General features: G+C 37.3%; 3 protein-coding genes across 4 annotated transcripts; all 3 read right to left on the bottom strand.

Moving 5' to 3' along the window:
• Positions 1 to 1,336: 1,336 nt before the first annotated feature.
• LOC104219263 (ATP-dependent zinc metalloprotease FTSH 2, chloroplastic) lies at positions 1,337 to 5,716 on the bottom strand. Of its 2 annotated transcripts, none has more exons than XM_009769912.2 (5): positions 5,565 to 5,716; positions 3,103 to 4,349; positions 2,716 to 3,029; positions 2,326 to 2,566; positions 1,337 to 1,890 (listed from the first exon to the last, which is right to left on the bottom strand). In XM_009769912.2, exons 2-5 carry the CDS (start codon positions 4,285 to 4,287, stop codon positions 1,549 to 1,551), a joined length of 2,082 nt encoding a protein of 693 aa, XP_009768214.1. In that variant the 5' UTR covers positions 4,288 to 4,349; positions 5,565 to 5,716; the 3' UTR covers positions 1,337 to 1,548. The 2 variants fall into 2 exon arrangements, with proteins under 2 accessions (XP_009768214.1, XP_009768215.1); XM_009769913.2 differs by having other exon boundaries at positions 3,103 to 4,342; positions 5,565 to 5,597.
• Positions 5,717 to 6,595: 879 nt separating this feature from the next.
• On the bottom strand, positions 6,596 to 8,141 carry LOC104219262 (uncharacterized). Its single transcript, XM_009769911.2, has 3 exons — positions 7,829 to 8,141; positions 7,482 to 7,558; positions 6,596 to 7,415 (listed from the first exon to the last, which is right to left on the bottom strand). The coding sequence occupies exons 1-3, from the start codon at positions 7,979 to 7,981 to the stop codon at positions 6,761 to 6,763; spliced, it is 885 nt and encodes a 294-aa protein (XP_009768213.1). The 5' UTR covers positions 7,982 to 8,141; the 3' UTR covers positions 6,596 to 6,760.
• Positions 8,142 to 8,963: 822 nt separating this feature from the next.
• On the bottom strand, positions 8,964 to 14,452 carry LOC104219261 (protein SYM1). Its single transcript, XM_009769910.2, has 6 exons — positions 14,085 to 14,452; positions 10,886 to 11,041; positions 10,625 to 10,757; positions 10,497 to 10,536; positions 9,544 to 9,663; positions 8,964 to 9,470 (listed from the first exon to the last, which is right to left on the bottom strand). Exons 1-5 carry the CDS (start codon positions 14,376 to 14,378, stop codon positions 9,576 to 9,578), a joined length of 711 nt encoding a protein of 236 aa, XP_009768212.1. The 5' UTR covers positions 14,379 to 14,452; the 3' UTR covers positions 8,964 to 9,470; positions 9,544 to 9,575.
• Between the last annotated feature and the right edge of the window lie 5,706 nt (positions 14,453 to 20,158).

The following is a 20,158-nucleotide window of genomic DNA, read 5'->3' as shown; positions in this document are numbered from 1 at the left end:
GATGGTTGTCCTTAAAAAGAACGATAAGGGGTCGACAAGTCGTAGTCGTGCCCACGAGGCGTGATAGCAATGAGCGTCTCGGCCACTGCCGAGATCGAGCCGTCAGAAAGCTTACACCGCAGAACATATGTCGTAATATGTGGGCGAGTAAGGAAGAGTACAGTCATGAGAGGTACGCTGGTTAAAGACCGATGGATAAAGAAAAAAATTGGTAAGTACATATATATATATATATATATATATATATATAAGGGGCTCCCATCCAAGGAGGGAGAGGATAAATAGGCTAAAGATGAGAACCAGAGGAGATCTCCAACAACGAACCAACGACCTAGCTGTTGGTTAACACCCCTCGTAGTCACCGTTGTTGAGTCAACAAAGATAGATCTCATAGTTATCAACAACTGCCTCACATTTCCTTCTTTGCTCTTACAAGTGCGAAACAATGAATCAAAGATGTAAGCTTATTATTCATATTTGATGCCTGTTAATTATCTTGAGGAATGTTATACAAGCTTGGCCTCCTTCGATTTTGATATTCAATATGTTTGGATCTAGAGTTAATTATGTTTGGCTAGGATTTACCCTCCATTTCTCTATTAATTAGTTTAGCCTAAAAGGTTCAACACTTTTTTGGTCAAACAACCACTTCAAACAACTTTAAGGGGCTCATATGACTCCCGCAAAGTTTAGGTGCTCAACTGAGAAATTCAAATAAGTACATAGTGGTATTTATGTATTATCCCTAAATTAAAAGTAGAAATGACACCAGGTAGCCACTATAAAGGGCTGCTATTTATAAATTAGTAGTGCGTCCTGAATTTCAATTTTTCAGGACAAAAGCATCTTGAATTATCCTGAAGTTAATATTTTTAGTTTAAAATTTCAGGACGGCTAATCTCTAAATAGTATCCCTTAGAATGGCTATTTGTGCACTTGCCCAATGGGGGAGTATATCTTATTCAGGAAACATTGTTGACAGCCACATTTTGCTTTATTCTGTAATACGCTCAAAATAGTCTCATTCTTTGAACTCACCTTGCTTATTTAATTAATAAGTCAAACTACTGGTAACTTTAGTGAAGTAATTTCTCCGTCGCTTATCTCTGTCGGAAAATGGAATAAGAAAAAAATCTAGTTTGTTCCTGGTTTCCTCCTTTGAATTGTAGTAAATTAAACAAACCTGAAGTGATCCTGGGAACATAGTTTCATAGTAACAAACAACCATATTATGCTGGGAGATCCATGGACAAAATCTCGTTTGTATTGTCATATTGTGATGTGTGGATTGTGACAGAGGAGTTTGAGACCTGAAAAGTGCTTAAAAGCATGGAAATGAAACAACTCATCCAGTATCTTGGAGAAAAGCATTACAAATTTACAATCAAGAAACTACTAGTTCTATTTCAAATGCAAAAACTGCTTATAACACACATGCATAAAATATTTCAACTTTTTTGATAACCTATCTCAAACTATTGTATATACCCTGAATCAATCAGGTGGATGAGTTTTGAATTGTACAAATTGAAGCATATGTTCATGTTATTATACAGTTGCTGGGGTAGGTACAACAGGAGCAACTCGGTTTTCAGCAGGAATTTCAACAAATTCTGAGAGAATAGCGCGGAATTCATCTCCAGTCATCGTCTCCTTTTCAAGGAGGACTTCCACAATCTTATCAATTGCTTCACGGTTGTTGCGGATGTGGGTCAATGCAATCTCATATGCGCTGTCTGAAAGCCTCTTCACAGCACCATCGATGTCTTCAGCTAGCTTTTCTGACATAGAATTCCTGGCCATCATTCTCATGATTACATCACCACTTTGGGCTGAAGAATCCATGAGTGACCACGGGCCAAGTTCAGACATCCCAAAAGTGACAACCATCTGCAGGGACAGTTTGTCATTTTATAGAACTAAGTTATCTAGAAAGAAATTTTCAGAATGATAAGTTTAAGAAGAAAAAAAGATGAAAACTACTCCCTCCGCTCCATGTTCTGTGACAGTATTTTTCTGTTAGCATCTAAAAAGAATGTAACATTTCTATGTTTGGAAACAAGTTAACTTTAGATTTCTCACTTTACCCTAAGAATGCTTTGATAGCCACAAAAATCTCATGGCATGTTCAAGATCACAAGTTCCAAAAATCTTTGTTTCTTCATTTTAAACTCCGTGTCAAGTCAAATGGTAGACATGAGGTTAAAGTTCATTTAATTTAAATTAAGCAATCTATAAAATTTCTAGTATCTATAGATTACCTCAACATATACTCCATTCCAGAATCCTTAAACACAAAAAGAAAGGCACTGAAGGTATGTATACCTGTTTTGCCAAACCGGTGATCTGCTGCAAATCGCCTGCAGCACCAGTGGTCACCTCAGGTTCACCAAAGATAACTTCCTCTGCAGCTCTTCCCCCAAGTCCTCCGACAATTCTAGCAAAGAGTTGCTGCTTGGATATTAAGGTTGGATCATCTGCAGGAATGAACCAGGTCAAACCTTTTGCCTGACCACGTGGGATTAGTGTGACCTTTTGAACAGCATCATGCCCTGGAGTAAGAGTTCTGCATGGAAAGGAACATAGAGTGCCATTAGAGGGAATTGAAATGCCAACACAGTAATAAATAGCTCATAATATTGTCTTACAATAATGCTTATACAACAGATGTATATCAGGAGCCAAGAGTAACTAGCTAATAATGTAGCAACTCACCCACAGATGGCATGTCCAACTTCGTGGTATGCCACCAGACTCTTGCTCTTGCCATCAGTCATGACTGTTCCTTCCATTCCAGCCACTATCCTATCAATTGAATCATCAATCTCTTTGGACGCGATTGCCGTCTTACCACGTCGACCGGCAAGAATGGCTGCTTCATTTAAGAGGTTAGCAAGGTCTGCACCACTGAAACCGGGAGTCCTCATGGCTATAACTTCAAGAGAAACATCGGAATCGAACTTCTTGTTGCCGGCGTGAACGTTTAAGATCTCTGTTCTTCCCTTGATATCTGGAACATCCACACTTACCTGCACAAGAAATCAAAAATTAGTTCCTTGCAGAAATCAAAGTTCAAAAACCGAAGCAAGGACATATGCTTACTTGTCTATCAAATCGCCCTGGCCTCAGCAAAGCAGAGTCAAGAATATCTGCACGATTGGTTGCCGCAACAACTATTATACCAGTATTTCCTTCGAAACCATCCATTTCCGTCAATAGTTGGTTCAGGGTCTGTTCCCTTTCATCATTCCCTCCTCCAATTCCAGTCCCTCTTTGCCGCCCAACAGCATCAATTTCATCAACAAATACAATGCAGGGAGCATTTTCCTTGGCCTTCTTGAAAAGATCGCGGACTCGAGAGGCTCCTACACCAACAAACATCTCAACAAATTCTGAACCTGAAATTGAGAAAAATGGAACACCCGCTTCACCAGCAATTGCCTTTGCTAGCAGGGTTTTCCCAGTACCAGGAGGACCAACAAGAAGAACACCTTTTGGAATACGAGCCCCCACTGCGGTAAACCTCTCGGGCTTCTTCAAAAATTCTACTACCTCCATAAAATCTTGTTTTGCCTCATCTACACCAGCAACATCATCAAACGTTACACCAGTGTTTGGCTCCATTTGGAACTTAGCCTTTGATTGACCAAACGCTAATGGGTTACCAGGCCCACCAGGACCTCCCATTCCTCCGGGAGACCGCCTTGATAGCAGGAAAAGACCACCAATCAAAATAAGCGGGAATGCCAGATTCCCAATCAAGTTGAATAGGAAAGAACCCGAGTCCTCTTGGGCATTGTGAGCAGCAAAGTCGATGTTCTTTTCCCGCAACTTCTGAAGGAGTTCCTGGCTGAGCCCAGGTAGTTGTACCCGAACCCTCTGAACCCGGTTTCCTAATTCTGGAGATACAGCCTCAACAATAGCTATGGTCCCGTTTTCGAACAAATCTACTTTTTGCACCCTATCCTTGTCCAAATACTCCAAAAATCTAGAATAAGACATCCTTGAGTTAGAAACACCTTGCTCATCAGCGTAGGCTTTTCCATCACCTAACAAAGCAGGTACTCCAAGCCCAACATTTCCAAGCAATAATTTGAGAAAGCCTCTTCTTCCTTCATCTGGCCTTTGCTGAAGAGATGATTTTACAGCTATTCTCGATGTTTTACTAGAGGATGGAAGATTTGGGGAGAATAAAATTTTCCTGCCATAAATCTCCTTCCTGAAAACTTTCTGCTTTCTATGAGTGGACAAACTATTTCCTGCTATGCATACTGATGAAGTAGACATATTGATACACTCACAAGAAACAATAACCTTGCAGAGTTCACTTCTATTGATAAATCTGCAAACTAGAAACGACAAAGTTGATAACTGCAACTCCGCAAGTTACAAGGAAATAAATCAATCAGGTATAGGACTGGTAATCATGCCCATTTAAATAACTTCTAAATTATAGGGAATTCATTGCGCTAGCAAGTTTTTCCCTTTTCTATTTTATATCTCAATTTAATACATACTTAAGATAAATACCACTGATCTCAATGATGATAATTCTGCAACCCATATTTAAGTATATCAATTTCATCTAGCAATTGATAGCTCCTATTTTCCTTTCTGGGTGGCATGAACATTGCCAGTTAAAATTATGCAGCAAAAGTTTAGGTGTATTTACTGCATGCAAATGCTTAGCATCTGATTTTTGAAGTTTAACCTATATTACAAAGATCTTTCATTTACTTTAACACGTATCAACCGGATGTGACATGGATATGGGTAATTCATGCATATTCTTTAAAATACTCTAAAAATTAGCAAGAAACTAACACATCCATATCGGATATTTGCACACACCCGTATTGTATTGGTTTACCATGTAAATAGAGTGTAACTATATCTAAGTACTTTAAGAAGTTATCTTCAAACATGGATCTCCATTAAGTTTAAGTTACAAAACAAACAGAAACCCCATAAATCATAATTGAACATTACAATGGATACTTTAATCAAGAGAATCCTCAAATCTTAACATTTTCATAGGTTGTTAAAAAGAGACATATGAATTTGAATGCTACTTGGAATGAAGACAGTGAAGGTAATTCATCTGAAGGTAAAATTTACTCATTTCAAGCCTTTGATTATTGCCAATCTCAAGAATTTTCTATAAAATTTTTAGCTTGGCACCTGGGTATCAAGTAAAAATTGAGCTTTGTTAGCTCAAGAAATTCAAATCCTCCCCTTAAGATAGCCAGTTATGTGTGTTCCATTAATAATAACAAATAAAAACCCAACCAATTGAAGTTAAAACTTTTCCACATATCAAAAACTAAGGCTTTTGAAATATCCATAGCTCCCCTTCTATTGTGAATAAATAGGCCATAACATAAGAAACTATCTTCATAGCTTGAGGAATGTGTGTGTGCGTGTGTGTGTTTATATACAAAACTACAGGTGAAGGAGGAGTAAATTCACTGAGGCATTATAACGAACAGATTTCGATCAGAAAACAATACAGATTTAAAATTAAGAGCCGAGTAAGGAAGCAGAGTAACAGAAAGAGAAAGTACCTGACAAGCTGAAAGAGGAAAGATATTGGAGTGTGGGGAAGATGGGAAGAACAAAGAGGGGGTAATTTAGAGGGAGTGGATGTGGTTTAGGAATAGGGTACGTGGCTTTTTCCTCAATGGATAATTCAGTCGACAATTCTTTCACAAATTGCTGTTTGATTTTTCTACGAGAATATTTTTGGCAATTTTCGAAAGATTTTATTTTACGGTGTGGCCACTCTTTAGTCAATTGGCCTCTCAATTTCTTGCCTTGGGTGTCATGACAAACATGGTACTCCGCAGTCCGCACAAATTTTGTGGCCGTATATTTAAAAAAAATTCTTTATTTTTCTAACTTAGGTGTGGAAAAGACCTTTGGTGGAATAAAAACTTGTGTAACTAAGTGATGCAGTGAAATATTATTCTTACCAGAAAAGTTTAGTCAAGAGTAGGATGAAAATTGTACTATGAGTTTAGTAGTCTTTATTACTACTAGTATTTAACTGTGATTTAACAGAACAAGGTTAGACTATGTACAAAGCATTTAATTTGTGATCAATCATTGTCAAGGATTAAGAATTGTTACTTTTGATGGACAACTTACCACCTTTTCCGATTTTTTCATTTGCATATAAGCAAACTAAAAGGTGACTGCAATTTCATTATAGTTGACAACAAACAATCATTTTTGCAAAGTAAAAAGGGTCTCCTATTTCTCGTCCTATAAAGAATGTCCGCATTATTGGAAACAACATCTCTATCTTTACTAGGTAGGGGTAAGGTCTGCGTACACACTACCCTCCCAGACCCCACATATAGGAATATATTGGGTATGTTGTTGCTGTATAAAGAATCTCCGCATTGTTGATCGCCCTAACCAGCCTAGGCTAGCTTTGACGATTGTCATCTCTTTCAATCTAGCTTAAATACCTATTTAAGCTATTTTCAGAAAGGGCAGCCTCCCTAGTAGGGTGGTTAAAAAGAAGGCTGCGGATTTCTGACCTCCAAGCCAGAACTACATTGGGGGCGGAGGGGGGGGGGGGATCTCTCAATTATGAAAGAGCCAATTTTTATTCAAGCAAGATATTTCCTTTGTAAGAAGGAACAAATACATAATACATCTCTTTGTGTGTTCAGATACAGGTACTATCTACTAACAACAGAAAGTGAATAAACGCAAGGCAAGTAACATTAGCCTAAAAACTAAACAACCCAATCTAGCCTCTGGTTAATCTTGGTAAGAGAATGGATCTAATATGATCCAGTTCAAAATTCTCATCAAATGCTCTCATAATGGAAATAAGGTCCCTTTCCACCATTAGATCATGTGGCATCGTGTTTACAGAAGTCCTAGCCGATGAGTCTGTGCTTTCTTTCATCCGTTCGCAAATTGCAAAGCGACAAACAGGACACGAGCCATGGCTCGTCACCCATGGAACAATACAATCTTCGTGGAACATGTGACTGCATGGAGTTACTGTCACCATTTCTTTAGGCACAAAATCTTCCAAGCAAATGGCACATCTTTTACCATCTTCGTCGTTGTCCTTTTTCAATTCGTTGGTAGTACTATTATTCATGTTATTGTTCAAGCCTCTAAAATAAAGGCTTACTTGTCTTGCAACTTTTGTTTGTACAGGATTGTAGATTTCTTTCTTGAGCTTATTCAAGGCAGACTTTTGCTCATCTGGGCTCAATTTGGATTCGTCCTGGTTTAGTGGCTGGTTCTGCATAAACCAAGGAGGAGGAGATTCAAATGGAGGTTGGCTTGGCCTAGGATATGGTGCATGTCTTGGTATGTCATCGTCGTGGACTAGAACGCGAACAGGAGGATGAGATGATCTACGTCGTGGTTGACCTGGATATGGATAACTGCAAGTGGTTCTTGAAATGAATCTTGGATTTTAATCTGGAAAAAGGATAGAAGAAAATGTTTACCTGGTTGCACCATGAGGTACTGGAATTGATCTCTCTGTTACAGGCAACCATGGATCATGAACGACACGTCTATAATTCTATGAAACACAAAACACCTCAAATCAAATCAAGTGGAGTATATAGGAGCTCTTTCTGGTGTAAATATATACAAAAGCGGATTCATGATTTAAACTTAATAGGTTCAACCTTAAGGTTCTTAACAGTAAACTCTAGCTTTTGAAAACATGTATTCACATTTTAATATTTGTTCAAATTTTGGTGTTTAATAACATGACATGTATATGTATGTCCAGTGTCGAAATACTGGCTTCAACCTCTGGTCATGTAGAGGAGAAGGAGAGACTTACCTGAGGGATATCTCGGGGAGGTGTAGGACGAGGGAAAATGGGTTGCCATCTGTTCCAGTTGCTGTGCTCAGGTTCATGTGAAGTAGAATCATGCCACTGTTCAGGACTCCAATTCTCATTTGGTGTAAAATTATAAGGTCTGTAACTGCTCATGTTTTAAGAATTTCCTCTTAATCTCGGTCTCTGTATCCTCTCCTTTTGTGTTGTTTTCTTCTTTAGTTCTGCATTGTTTGGGGCAAGGGGGAGAGGAATAAGAAACTATAGCTTAGGAAGCTTCAAATTTGGGCAAATAAATGGCACATATACTTGATCCATGTTAGCTTGTTTCTCTCGAGTTGCTATAATACTGTACGATGAGGTGAAATGTGATTCTTTTTCTCAATCAAAAGGTGCTTCTTTGCGGTGGGTGGTGTATGGAATAAAAGACAAATTAAAGTAGTAGAGAAGTAAAGAATCCAGTTCTTGGCTGCTAGTTGCGTAGTTGTGTCTTTGGTTCTGAATGTAGATTCTCTTCATAATTTAACTTAGTGTCAGTGACTTTCCAGAGCAGCAAAATCAACGGACGGATTCATGTCTTTGGCCATCTTATCATGTTACCGAGTTGGATTAATCAGATTTGCAGAACGTCCAAAGCCGAACCGTCGTAAGTGTGAAAGAAATCAAATTGGAAAAAACGGAAGCTAGAGTAGGTGGACGACCAACGTAAGATTGTGCTGAATCCTCCTAATATTGATTTACGGACTGGAATGGTCAGAGATGATTCATATAGCCAAACTCAACTAGTTTAAGATTTTGACGTAATTGATCAGAGGATTCATATAGCCGAACTCAACTAGTTCAAGATTTTAACGTAATTGATAGATATGATGCTATTCATAATTGGAGATAATTGGCACAATGCGCAGGTGTATGACTTGAGATAATGCATATCAAAGATATGATAACACTCTCCACGAGCAGAGATGTTGAACACTCCATGTTATATAATCCTCAACCAACATTGCACATTTCTTGTGCTGAGTATCTATCGGAAACAGCCTCTCTACCCCACAGGGTAAAAATCTGCATACACGTTATCCTCCCCAGACCTCACTTGTGGGATTATACTGGGTTGTTGTTGTTGTAACATTGCACATTTCAGAAAGCGAAGTTTATTAACACTTTCCACTTAAGATAGTTGGCATTCTAAAAGGGAGTTCCTCAATCCTCAAGCTGTCCATCATAGAGAAATTTGACATGATGACTTCCTATATGGAAGTGCAGCAGCACTTGCTTTCAAATTGCATACTACAAAAACTTCCTTTTGCATGTATGTCATCTGGCTCGAGCCAACACCTAACGGGGAAAAGAAGGCCAAGAACCAAAGAAAGAAAGAAAATTAATGAAATAATTTGGTCAAAATAGCCAATCAAATGCCTTCCATGATAGTACTGGAGTCATAAACCGAAGAAAGCTCCACTCCTGGAGAACTTATAGCAATGGCGAAACAAATTCTCTAACATTTCATGTGTAACGAGGTGCCAGCTGAGCCACTGTGGAATGCTAGTGCAAATCACCTTTGGAAAATCAGAAAGGTTTCAACTAGTGCCTCCGGACACCATTTTTGTCTTGACAGACAAGACTGTTATATCAATTGCGCATCCTAAAATTACAAAACTAAAATTAGTCTAAGACATGACATATCAATCTCAAATATGGGCTAGGCTAGCACTAACCTGCTTTCCCCTGTCAATCACTTCGATGACAGTTACTTGCTCATAGTTGCTGACAACCAAAAATTCCAGAATATAGAAGCCATCGACATGAAAGCAACACGAGCTTGAAGAGGAATCACCCTATGAATTTCCAACACAGAAGTTGTCATATTTCATCATACTAAAGGCTATTCAGTTACTAGTCTAACCACAAATTCATGCTAAGAGCAGGTAAATTACTAGTATAACCACATAATTCAACCTGAACGAACGGAAATTAACAATAGCAGGTTCCAGAGGCAAGTAGATGAAAAGAGAGGAACATGTGATTGCATATGCCTTTTGCTAAAATTTTGTCTGATGACAAAGATCAATACAATTTGTAACACTAAACCAGAAATGATTATCCTTTCAGAATGATGACAAAATAAGTGTTCTATGAGATCATGCCATAGGGCTACAAGCCTGCACTAGAAGAAAAATTCTTTGTGGAGATTAAAAATCTTACATGCACGCTCAGACGTATTAATGATGCTAAGGAGCAGTAGCAGGTCCTTAACGTAATGCAAACAATGTAAATGCTCAGAAAACAAGCTTATAGCCACTAAAATCGACTGCAGGTGCATAAATCATAGCTCAAAACACGTTAATACTACCAGAATATGGACTGTTTCGCTGACCAGACGCCAACTGCAAAGAAAAGATGAAAACTACAAAAATAGTTCCAGAAATGGAATATTTCAGATATGACTTCTGGCATTGGTGCTAATTGAAGCATAAAGCATTGTATGCAAGGGCAATAGACATCATATCACAAGCAAATCATATAACTAAAACAATACCAGGACCCAGAAAAACGTTTTTACGAGAATGAGAAAAGCTTCGATTACAGCTAGGCTAACAGAGATCAGGAAATTTTTTTAATTTATATTGTCCATCTTTTAGGAAGGGGCTGAGGGTAGTAAAAGACATACCAAAAGTTCAATACACTGACAGGGATCCAGAACCTAAATCCTGCAAGAGAATGAAGAACGAAATCAAGCTTTGTAGGGAAGAAGGAATTAAAGCAACCAGCAAAGGAATGTAATATGGAAATGCTTACCAAAAAGCAGAGTTGGAAGGGCATCTTTCTGATATTTGTTCGGAAGATCTGAAAGTTTCCCCAGCCATAAATTATTCCATGCAAAGATAACAGCTATTACAGCAGGACCTAGTACAATTTGGTTTAATACAACCTGAAACAAAGAGTATTAAAGGTACTGGTCAAATGGAGCCAGGTCAAACTCATTACTTATAAAGAATTCTTTTTTAATTGGCAAGTCAACCTCATCATTAAAACAATTCTGCTCAGAAGCATAACTACCTTCATCAATATATTCTCCACTATTTGCTTGGGCATACATCTGTCGAGATACGAGTACCATGCGTAAGTACCAGGACCATATAACAAAAATCCATATGAAGCCATCCGGATGGATCGAAGCCAGTCATGCTTGGATAGGAGAGCACCAATCATATCCTAAAACGGGATTTGGTTAAATACAAAATTCAGATTAGTGTGTAAATACCCCCAAATTTACCTCCTTAATTCAGTGAATCAGATAAGCAAAGGGAAGCCATTGTATGAGAGTGAACCGGACATGCAATTTTTTTTTTTTTTTTGGTGCTAACTCATAAGACATGCAAAATCTTTAGTTATTAAGATGTGTTGGCGAATGTATTGAAAAGCTACTGGCTCTAAAATGTATTAATCAATTCAGGAATGGAAAAAAGAATGATGCCGCTATTGAATAGTTCATTAAGAATATGAAATTTCCCTAAGGGGTTGATTGGCCAACAATATCAACAGAAAGACGGCAAATATTATCAAGTAATTGGATATTTTATTCACAAGAGAAAGACAGCATTCAACATGTAAATTCATAAACTATTAGAGAAAAAATTAAGTTGATAAAGCAAAAACATTTTAAGCAGAAAAAGCAACCCTCCAGAGAGTTAAAGTGAGAATAAATTTAAAGTTGCCAATAGGCAAATGGAGCTGGCATATGGTACGTTGGTCAAGCAAGGAAGTGTCTGTTGTGAAGTTGAAGGGTGCAGAGGTGGATCTAGTTTGACCTCTTTTCCAGAGTTGGAGCTAGGATTTAAACTTTATGGCTTTTAAATTCTAGGAGAGCGACATTTTATGTTCCTAACTGGGTTGTGGGTTCTGAATTTAATTTTTGTACATGTTTAGTGGATTTTTAAATACAAATACAGAGTTTGGACTAAAGCTACTCAGTTCGACCGAACCCGTATGTCGGATTCTAACTCCACTCCTGCTCTTTTCCTAGTCTGTAGATGAGTTGCAATATTCACCACGCACAGGGAGATTTCTCCATTTGCCTCTTATCTGGTAGGACTACAGGAGAGTATTTCCTTATTCAGAACCGAAAGGGGAATAATATGAAAAAGGATATACAATCTCTAGCCCACATATAGGTCACGGGTTCAAGCCATGGAAGCAACCACTAATGCTTGCGTTAGGGTAGGCTGTCTACATCACACTCCTTGGAGTGCGGCCCTTCCCCGGACGCTCCGTGAACGCGGGATGCCTTGTGTACCCGGCTGCCCTTAGAGAGAAAAAAGAAGAAGAAGATGAATAGAAAGTAAACCCTTCCCTTTTCCACAATTGTCTTCTGTAGAGTCAACAGGAAAAATATAAGCAAGAAATCAAGATTTTATTTGTGCTTGGCTTTTCCTTTCACTTTACAGAAGCACATGATATCGTGTACCTCTGCGCGGAGAGGTTAATAGACCTGACAGGTCAATAATGATGGAACTATGCACATGCTGTGCTTAAGAAGCCAAAAGCCAATCGGAATACATTTTTCTCCAGCCCGTTGTCCTGCTATAGAGAATCAATAGCTACAACCTAATTCCAAATGTAAGTGTTGTTACTGACAAAGGGGAAAACAGAAGCGACACATATATAGTATAGGTGACTGGTTGCACCAGAAAAACTTTGTGTCAGAGACATTGACCATGAATGCATGTAAACCATTTTATGGTAGAAAAATGTTCTTAGGCATGATGCTCTTCAAACCTTATCCCACTTCTCTGCTGGAAGAATTCACAAACACAACAATTCAACAAGTACGATATCTTCGTCCACGCCCAATCACGAGAAAATTCTTAGCAGCTAATAATTTAAGACCTTAAAAGAGACTTCTGATAGACAAGACGCTAATCTTTGAAAAGAGAGATTAAAGCAGGTAAAGCACCAGCTGGAGGGAGGCTAAGGTTGTCTCAGAAACAAATTTTTCTTAAGCTCCTTAATTTTTGCTACTGAAGGTAAAATTACATACCTTATCAAATTACTCCTTGCAGTGCAGCAAGTAAGTCTATGGTTCAATTAGAGAGTCAGAGAGTGAGGATGCAATACCTACTTAAAGATGAGATAACTACAATGAGAAGACATTAAACAAAATTCAGATAAGTACCAATATGGATCGAGTTAAGAACCATAAGCACATATACGAGGGGCAAAAAGGGCAGGCCAAATGAGCCTATTGATTAGGAATAAGTTGTTCCAATGGAACCGCATGAAGTATAAGCTGGACCGCGATATGTGGAAGTAGGCACATATTGGGAGATCATTAATTCCGGCCTCCCACTTTGATTCGTTGTTCTAGGTGACACTTTCTCCCTAAAGTATGAAATATCTGAAGGACAGCAACAAGCATCTATGTGCAATACAGAAACGGTCTGCAGACAGCAATAACATTCTAATGATATCTGAGACAATAAATCTCGTTAGATGTCAAACCTCTTTTTCCATCAATTTTACATCATTTTCATTTTGAAGCCCACTAATTACCTCTTGGACCATACATCTTGGTTCCAAACTAATACTCTCGAGTTTCGATATTGGTCTGGAATACATTTCTTTTTTATGATTATCTAAAAAGAGGGACTATGCCAAAAAAGAACTGGTTCGTGTTTAACATAATTACATTAGTGTGAATTGCTTCAAAAAAATATTCTTTCATCAAGGAATATCAATCAGTTTTTCAAGCTTCTCTCAAGATTCAATTTTGACACGTCCTGCATACGCCTATACTAAAACCCTATTATAAGCAGAGTAGCTGAAACTTTCTTTTTCTTTTTTTTATAAGGTGAGGTTTTATTAAACATAAAACAATGTCAAGCTGATATTGTGAAATTACAAGCAGAGTAGGTGAAACGTTGTTATATCAGCAGTCAGAACTTCACTAATATGAGCAGACCTGAGTTTCTAAAAACTATCCCTGTAACATAAAAATCATAAGCAATCAAATTTACCAAAGTTATAAACTGACAAAAGAGACAATTCAGAATACCACAACTCCCAAAATTACCTTCATAAAACAGCCAAAATTCCCAGCACCCATTACAAAAAAATGGGTTCAAGAAACTCAAGTGGTTTCTCAAGAAAGTAGACCAAATTTTCAAATCCACAATTTAAATGTCAATGATTTTTTTTTGTTATACTAGAAAAATAACCTTAATTTTACCAAAAAAAAAAAAAGGAATAGAAAATTGACCATAGGATGAGGTGGATTAGGAAGGGTGTCTTTGTTCTTGAGCCAGCGGTCACGGAGCTGAGCTAAGGTGTCACCAGTAAGGGCAAGAGAGCTAGCAGTCATGGCTTGCTTCAGAGGGAAACGATAATCGCTTCCACCATTTACATCGGCATGTGAGGATTTTGATGCATTACTACTGCTTTTACCTTCTTTTTTACCACTGTTTCTTCTTCTCCTTCGTTCAAAGTTCCATTCTTGAGAATGAAAAAATCCCATTCCCCATAGACTCCCATTTCCACCACTCAATGACCCCATTCCTGTTTTTTTCCTTCTCTCAGACAAATAGTGGCGCCGTATAGAGAGAGGAATTACAGTATGTTTCACCAAACTTCTTGACAAATGAAGTGCGTAAAAAGCACATTTGGTAACTAATTTGGGTAGAAATTCAAAATTAACCTAATTTAAAAAGTGCAACTGACTAATTGAAAATTAGCCATTCTCAAATTTAATTACCTAAATTTGAGTCTATTTTTCAAGCGATAATAAAATCTGGACAAAAATACCCTAAATTAATATTTGAAAAGATTCCAACATAATATGTTTGGATTTCAAAATTTGATTTTTACAAGTTAAACTCCAGCATAATATGTTGTAATTTGCATACAATGTGTCTTTGAAATTTGAACTTCAATATCATGTGCTGGAGTTTTGTATGCAAAATTTTTCATAATCCAGCATATTATGCTAGATTTCTGTGTGTTTGCTAGGGATATTTTTGTTCAAATTTTATTTCCATATAAAATAGAGACTATTTTTCAATGATTTTACAAATGCAATAACTTGCCGGCCCATCCTATTATAACACTAACTTGTGGTTTGCTAAATGGCTTGATTGGTGCTATATTTTTATTAGAAAAAATTGCTTAAATAGTCCTCAATTCAATCATTTAAATTAAACATAATCGACAAATATGTACTATATATATATATATATATATGTATGTATGTATGTATGTTTTTGAGCACGCGCGTTGCGAGTGTACTCCAACATTAATAAATATAAAACTTTTAAAATATTAGTACATAAATATCATCAAAAAGTTATGTTTGAGTTACACAAGTTAAAGAAATCACGCCATAATTTATTGGATATAAGTAGGAGACTGCTTACGAAGTAAATATATTAAGATAAAAAAAGAAATTAAAGAAACATAGTAACTGGTGACAAGAGAGGTTGCTCTGATGGTAAGCAACCTCCACTTCCAACCAAGAGGTTGTGAGTTCGAGTCTTCCCAAGAGCAAGGTGGGAAGTTCTTGGAGGGAAGGATGCCGGGGGTCTATTTGGAAACAGTCTCTCTACCCCAGGGTAGGGGTAAGGTCTGCGTACACACTACCCTCCCCAGACCCCATTAAGTGGGATTATACTGGGTGGTTGTTGTTGTTGTTGTAGTAACTGGGACGAATAACAATTTTTGTAGATTAAACAATGGGACAAACCTTTGCCAAGTGCCAACATGTGTACTAATCTAGTTACTTAGAGGCTAGAGGTACTCCAGAAAAGAGTAGCTAAAGCACTGCCACGACCTAGCATAGGGTTGCGACGAATAACCGACACTAAGTGACAATCATTACTAAACTTGCGAATAATCTACTAACAATGAATATAAACGGATCTGAACAAGCATAAGCATGAAAGCTGATAAGATTAACACAAGCTGACATATAAAAACCTACTAACTACATAGGTGCATATCTACGGACCTCTAGAAGTGCTGAATTGAAACTATTGGACGGAATGGGGGCCTGTCATACCTAAACTAGTTGACTATACACATACCAAAAGGTAAGATACTCTGGGAGTAAGCGGAGTGACTCTAACAGCTGGCGGATGGCATATTGATATTGCTCAAATGCTGATCTATCTGTACCTACATAACACGCAGCACCCCGGAAGGGATGTGAGTACGATATTGCAGGGTGGAAAGCATATGTAAAACATACTAAAGTATGACTATAAGATAGAAATCTGAATATAAGTTGAAAGCTAAATAAAAGTATGAACTAGCAACTGATCTGGAACTGAATCGAAGTTTAAGCTGAAGCTGTACTAAAACTGAACAACTATCTGGACTGGTGTTACGAGCTATATCCCCTCAATTAGGTAACTATAAAATTGAATTAGCCTCATGTATAGTCATGCAATGCAAACTGTAGCTATATACGCGTACATAATGTCGCGCTTCCTTTTTCCCTCGCGGGAGTCCGAATTTCGACGTTCATGGGGGAATAACTCGTTTCCTTTTGAGAATTTGGATATTTGGAGAGTCGTCACCTAATGGATTATGGTGCGTTAGGGCACCTAGAGCGATTAACTCATGTAACTAGTTTGCATTACCAAAGATTAGGATAAGGGCTTGAAATAATCTTGAAGGGAAGGTGTTAGGCACTCATCGCGGTCCACAATGGTGGGTATCGGCCAAACTTAAGCTATGTGAATTACTTATTTTAACAAATAAATAGTTTTAACACATACTAGGAAACAAAGGCATGTTTTGACATTCTAAGTGTATGATTCAAGTAATGAAAACAAGGGAAAAGGTTTGAACAATTTGCACATATGAAAAGAGAAGTAAATTCATTTAAACACCAGGAGTTAGGAAAGAAGGGTCTTAGGTTGGTTAGCCTACATGATCATACTCACACAATGCCCGATAATCACTCCTCAATGAGGGGCTACACGTAACATTGGCGTGTAGTCATCATATCCTTACTACCTGATTCCCTCCCCTTGGTCATAACCTAAAGCATTCTAGCAAAGATATCCTATGCGTGTATTACCCGTTCCTTCCTTGTGGCCCTGGAGGTATTTAGGACTTCTAAGTTAGGTAGTTCTAGACCATCCTAAGGTACTTAAAGGAGAAAAATCTAGGCGACAATCAAAACAATTAAGACTGTACTAAAAGGAGAACAATTAAAGGCTCACATTTTACCTCCACAAACAGAACAAGTAAGTGAATGTCTCAAACAACAATTTCCAGATATTTAAGAGGAACTCTAGGACGGGATATCTAGGTGAGCAGAGAATATATAATATTGAGTTAAAAACAAAGTGTAAAAGAACTTGATCCATTTGCCTACTGATTTTAGACCTGTTGAACATGAGCAGTCACAAATAATAAGGCGTGGTTTTTGCAGTTTGCAGAATTTTAGTCGCCCTACAGGCTTGTCTAGGCGTATAATAGTGATGTCCTATGAGCATGGTATCTAATCATTGATCAGGGATGCAGTAAAACAGTAAATAATTTTAAACGGGCCATTTGGATCCTATAGGCATGATTTCTAGTGATGTTAATTAATGCAGCGTGGAAGAGATGAGTAGGTTAGTTAATTAAACCGAGTCAGAATCTACAAACATAAGGTAAAGTTAATCTAATTTTAGGTCTAACTGAACTGGTTTAGATCCTATAGGCATGACTTCTAATTAAACATAAGGTGAAGCAAGCAGAATTTATTTGACCCAAGCGAAATCCCTATAGACATGATTTCTATTAAAGTTGATTTTAAATCATATAGGCATGACTTCTAATTATATAAAAAGTAAAGTAATCAGAACTTATTTAAACCAAAGCAGATCCTATAGGCATATTATCTAACAAACACATTCGAATCGAAATGGATCCTATAGGCATGTTATCTAACCAATTTTACCCACAGTATACAACTACACACCCTTTTCACTAGTCATCCAAATATTGTTTACAATTAATTATTAAAGACCAAGAATTGAACGAATTACATAATTATAAATATTCACTAAACTATAGGGAGCCTGAAGTAGGCCCAAAGCAATTTTCAAGCCTTCAGTAGTCTCAAATGTCCAAAGTTTCAGAGCCAATTTCATGTCTAGGTGTGTCAGAGTTCCCTAAGGACCTCAAGGATCCCGGACAGTGCTCACACCTAGACCTTTCTCAAATAAGGACTGATTTGTGTGCAGTGTGAAAGTGTCAGCCCTGATATGCCAGAGTTCAAGGAGACCTCAGGGATCTCCAAGTAGGTACACATACCAGAGGGGCAGGACTTAATGAACTACGAGTAAGTGGGAGTGCATAATTTTAATAGTGTAGAGAGGGGTCTTGGGGATGAGAAGATTTTTGAAAACCAGTACTAGTTTGGGTAAAACACTAGTTGGAAAAGCATGAAAAGAACATCTTGAAATCAGAAAACCAGTCCCAGAACAGCTTCAGAAAGCACTTTGGCAAACAGACTTCACACAAGGAGAAAGAGGTAGGGGACACCTAGAATACACCTTAGTGATAGCAAACAAATACACAGATTCTTCAAGAAGTTGTGGAATTGACAAATTAGTTACAAAAATATGTTGAGAACACATAGGTCTTAGACATGACCAAACACACAACTAGAGTACCTTTGGGAGGGTTAGATATCTTAACAGGATCTCATCAGTGAAGTAGAGTAGGTAAGACTTAGATGAACAAACTGGACAAGCACTTCATGAAGCATTCAAAGTCTTTTAAAAATACTAATCACATATAGAACAAGCAGAATTTGGACATACTGGGTGAACAGTAAACAAACAATGCAACTTGGACATACTAGTGAACAAATAGGATTCATGTAATTATCTAAAGCAGGATTGGGCATGCTAAACAGTATACTAATTATAGCTTATAACAGAACAAACTTAAACATAGTAGTTAGGCAGTGTAATCTAAGCATACTGGTTGCACATTGAGCATATAACAATAGAATAGCAAGTAGAACTGGAAATCATAACTAATAAATACAAAGAAAACACATAGTTTTGGAATTTGAATTGAATCAGGACATACCAGTTAAGGAGAGAATATAGAGTATAGAGCAGAGATGGTGCAAATAGCCAGCCTTGGCTTGTAGCCAGCTGGATGAGTGAAAATTACAAGTAACAGAAGAAAATAGAGAGCTTTGAGACTGTGAGAGTGTAGATGAACTAGTGTTCATATTTTTGAAGTGAGAATAGGTAAGGGCACATATAGTAATCGAGAGTTAAACAAAATAAGGGAAATAATCAATTATGTAGCAACTAGGGCAATTTACAGAATCAGTCACACACATGAAATCAGTAAAGTCTTCCCTTTAATCAAGGGATATTTAATCATCAATAAAAGCAGAACATATATTTAAGGAAAAAAATCAAGTAGGACTTAGGTTCAGAGTAGGTAATTAGGGGTGAATGAACAGTTCAATTAAGAAAACAATTAGTAAGAATTAGCAAGTAACATCGTTGATTCAAATAAGGCAAGAGAAAACTAATTAAGGCAAGAAGTTCAATCAAACTAAGTGAAGAAGTAAGAATCAAAGGTTTTGTTAAGGAAAAGAGTTCAAATCAAACCAAAAATAAGAACTTCAGAATAGTCAAGGGTTTAATTAAGGAGAAAATCACGTAAAGGTTCAGTAAGTGTCGCAGACAATTTCAAATAAGGCAAGAAAGGAATAGTGAGGAAATAGATTGATAAATCAAGAATTCAAATCAACACTAATTTAAGGGGAAAATATAGGTTTACCATGAATAGGAAAAAAATAAATATAGACACATAAAATCAGTAAGGAGTCGAATCAAGAACCTTAGTACAGACATATCAGGATACAAATCACAAGACATCTAATTGGGCTAAAGAAAAATCACAGGAACCAAAACATAAACAAAGTCGGTACACAAGTAACTCAGAATCCAAACAAAACATTGAAAAAATTAGGGTTTTTAGCATAAACTAGTTAGGGTTAAAGCAAACTATCACGAAATCGATTAAAACACATAAGAAATAGAAGATTATACACTCAAAGTTATCAAACATTTTGGAGAAAGAAATTTTCGGGAAACCCTAGTTTAGAAAAAATGGAAAATCATTCGAAAATCAGACGGTTCTTGCAAAAATCATATAAAATAGGTCCAAACCCCCTCTTAGATCTGTACAGATCTAAAAAGTTCAGAAGGAAGAAATTAGGGTTTCAAGAAGAACAACACAGAGATGAAGAAGTAGGCTTCGAAATCCATAGATCTAAGGCGATATAGGAAGATCTTACTCAAAATCGAACCG

The sequence above is a fragment of the Nicotiana sylvestris genome, chromosome 7, assembly GCF_000393655.2.
Source record: "Nicotiana sylvestris chromosome 7, ASM39365v2, whole genome shotgun sequence".
Classification (NCBI taxonomy): domain Eukaryota; kingdom Viridiplantae; phylum Streptophyta; class Magnoliopsida; order Solanales; family Solanaceae; genus Nicotiana; species Nicotiana sylvestris.
The sequence above is the reverse complement of the archived record's forward strand: the minus strand, read 5'-3'. Positions and strand labels throughout refer to the sequence as shown.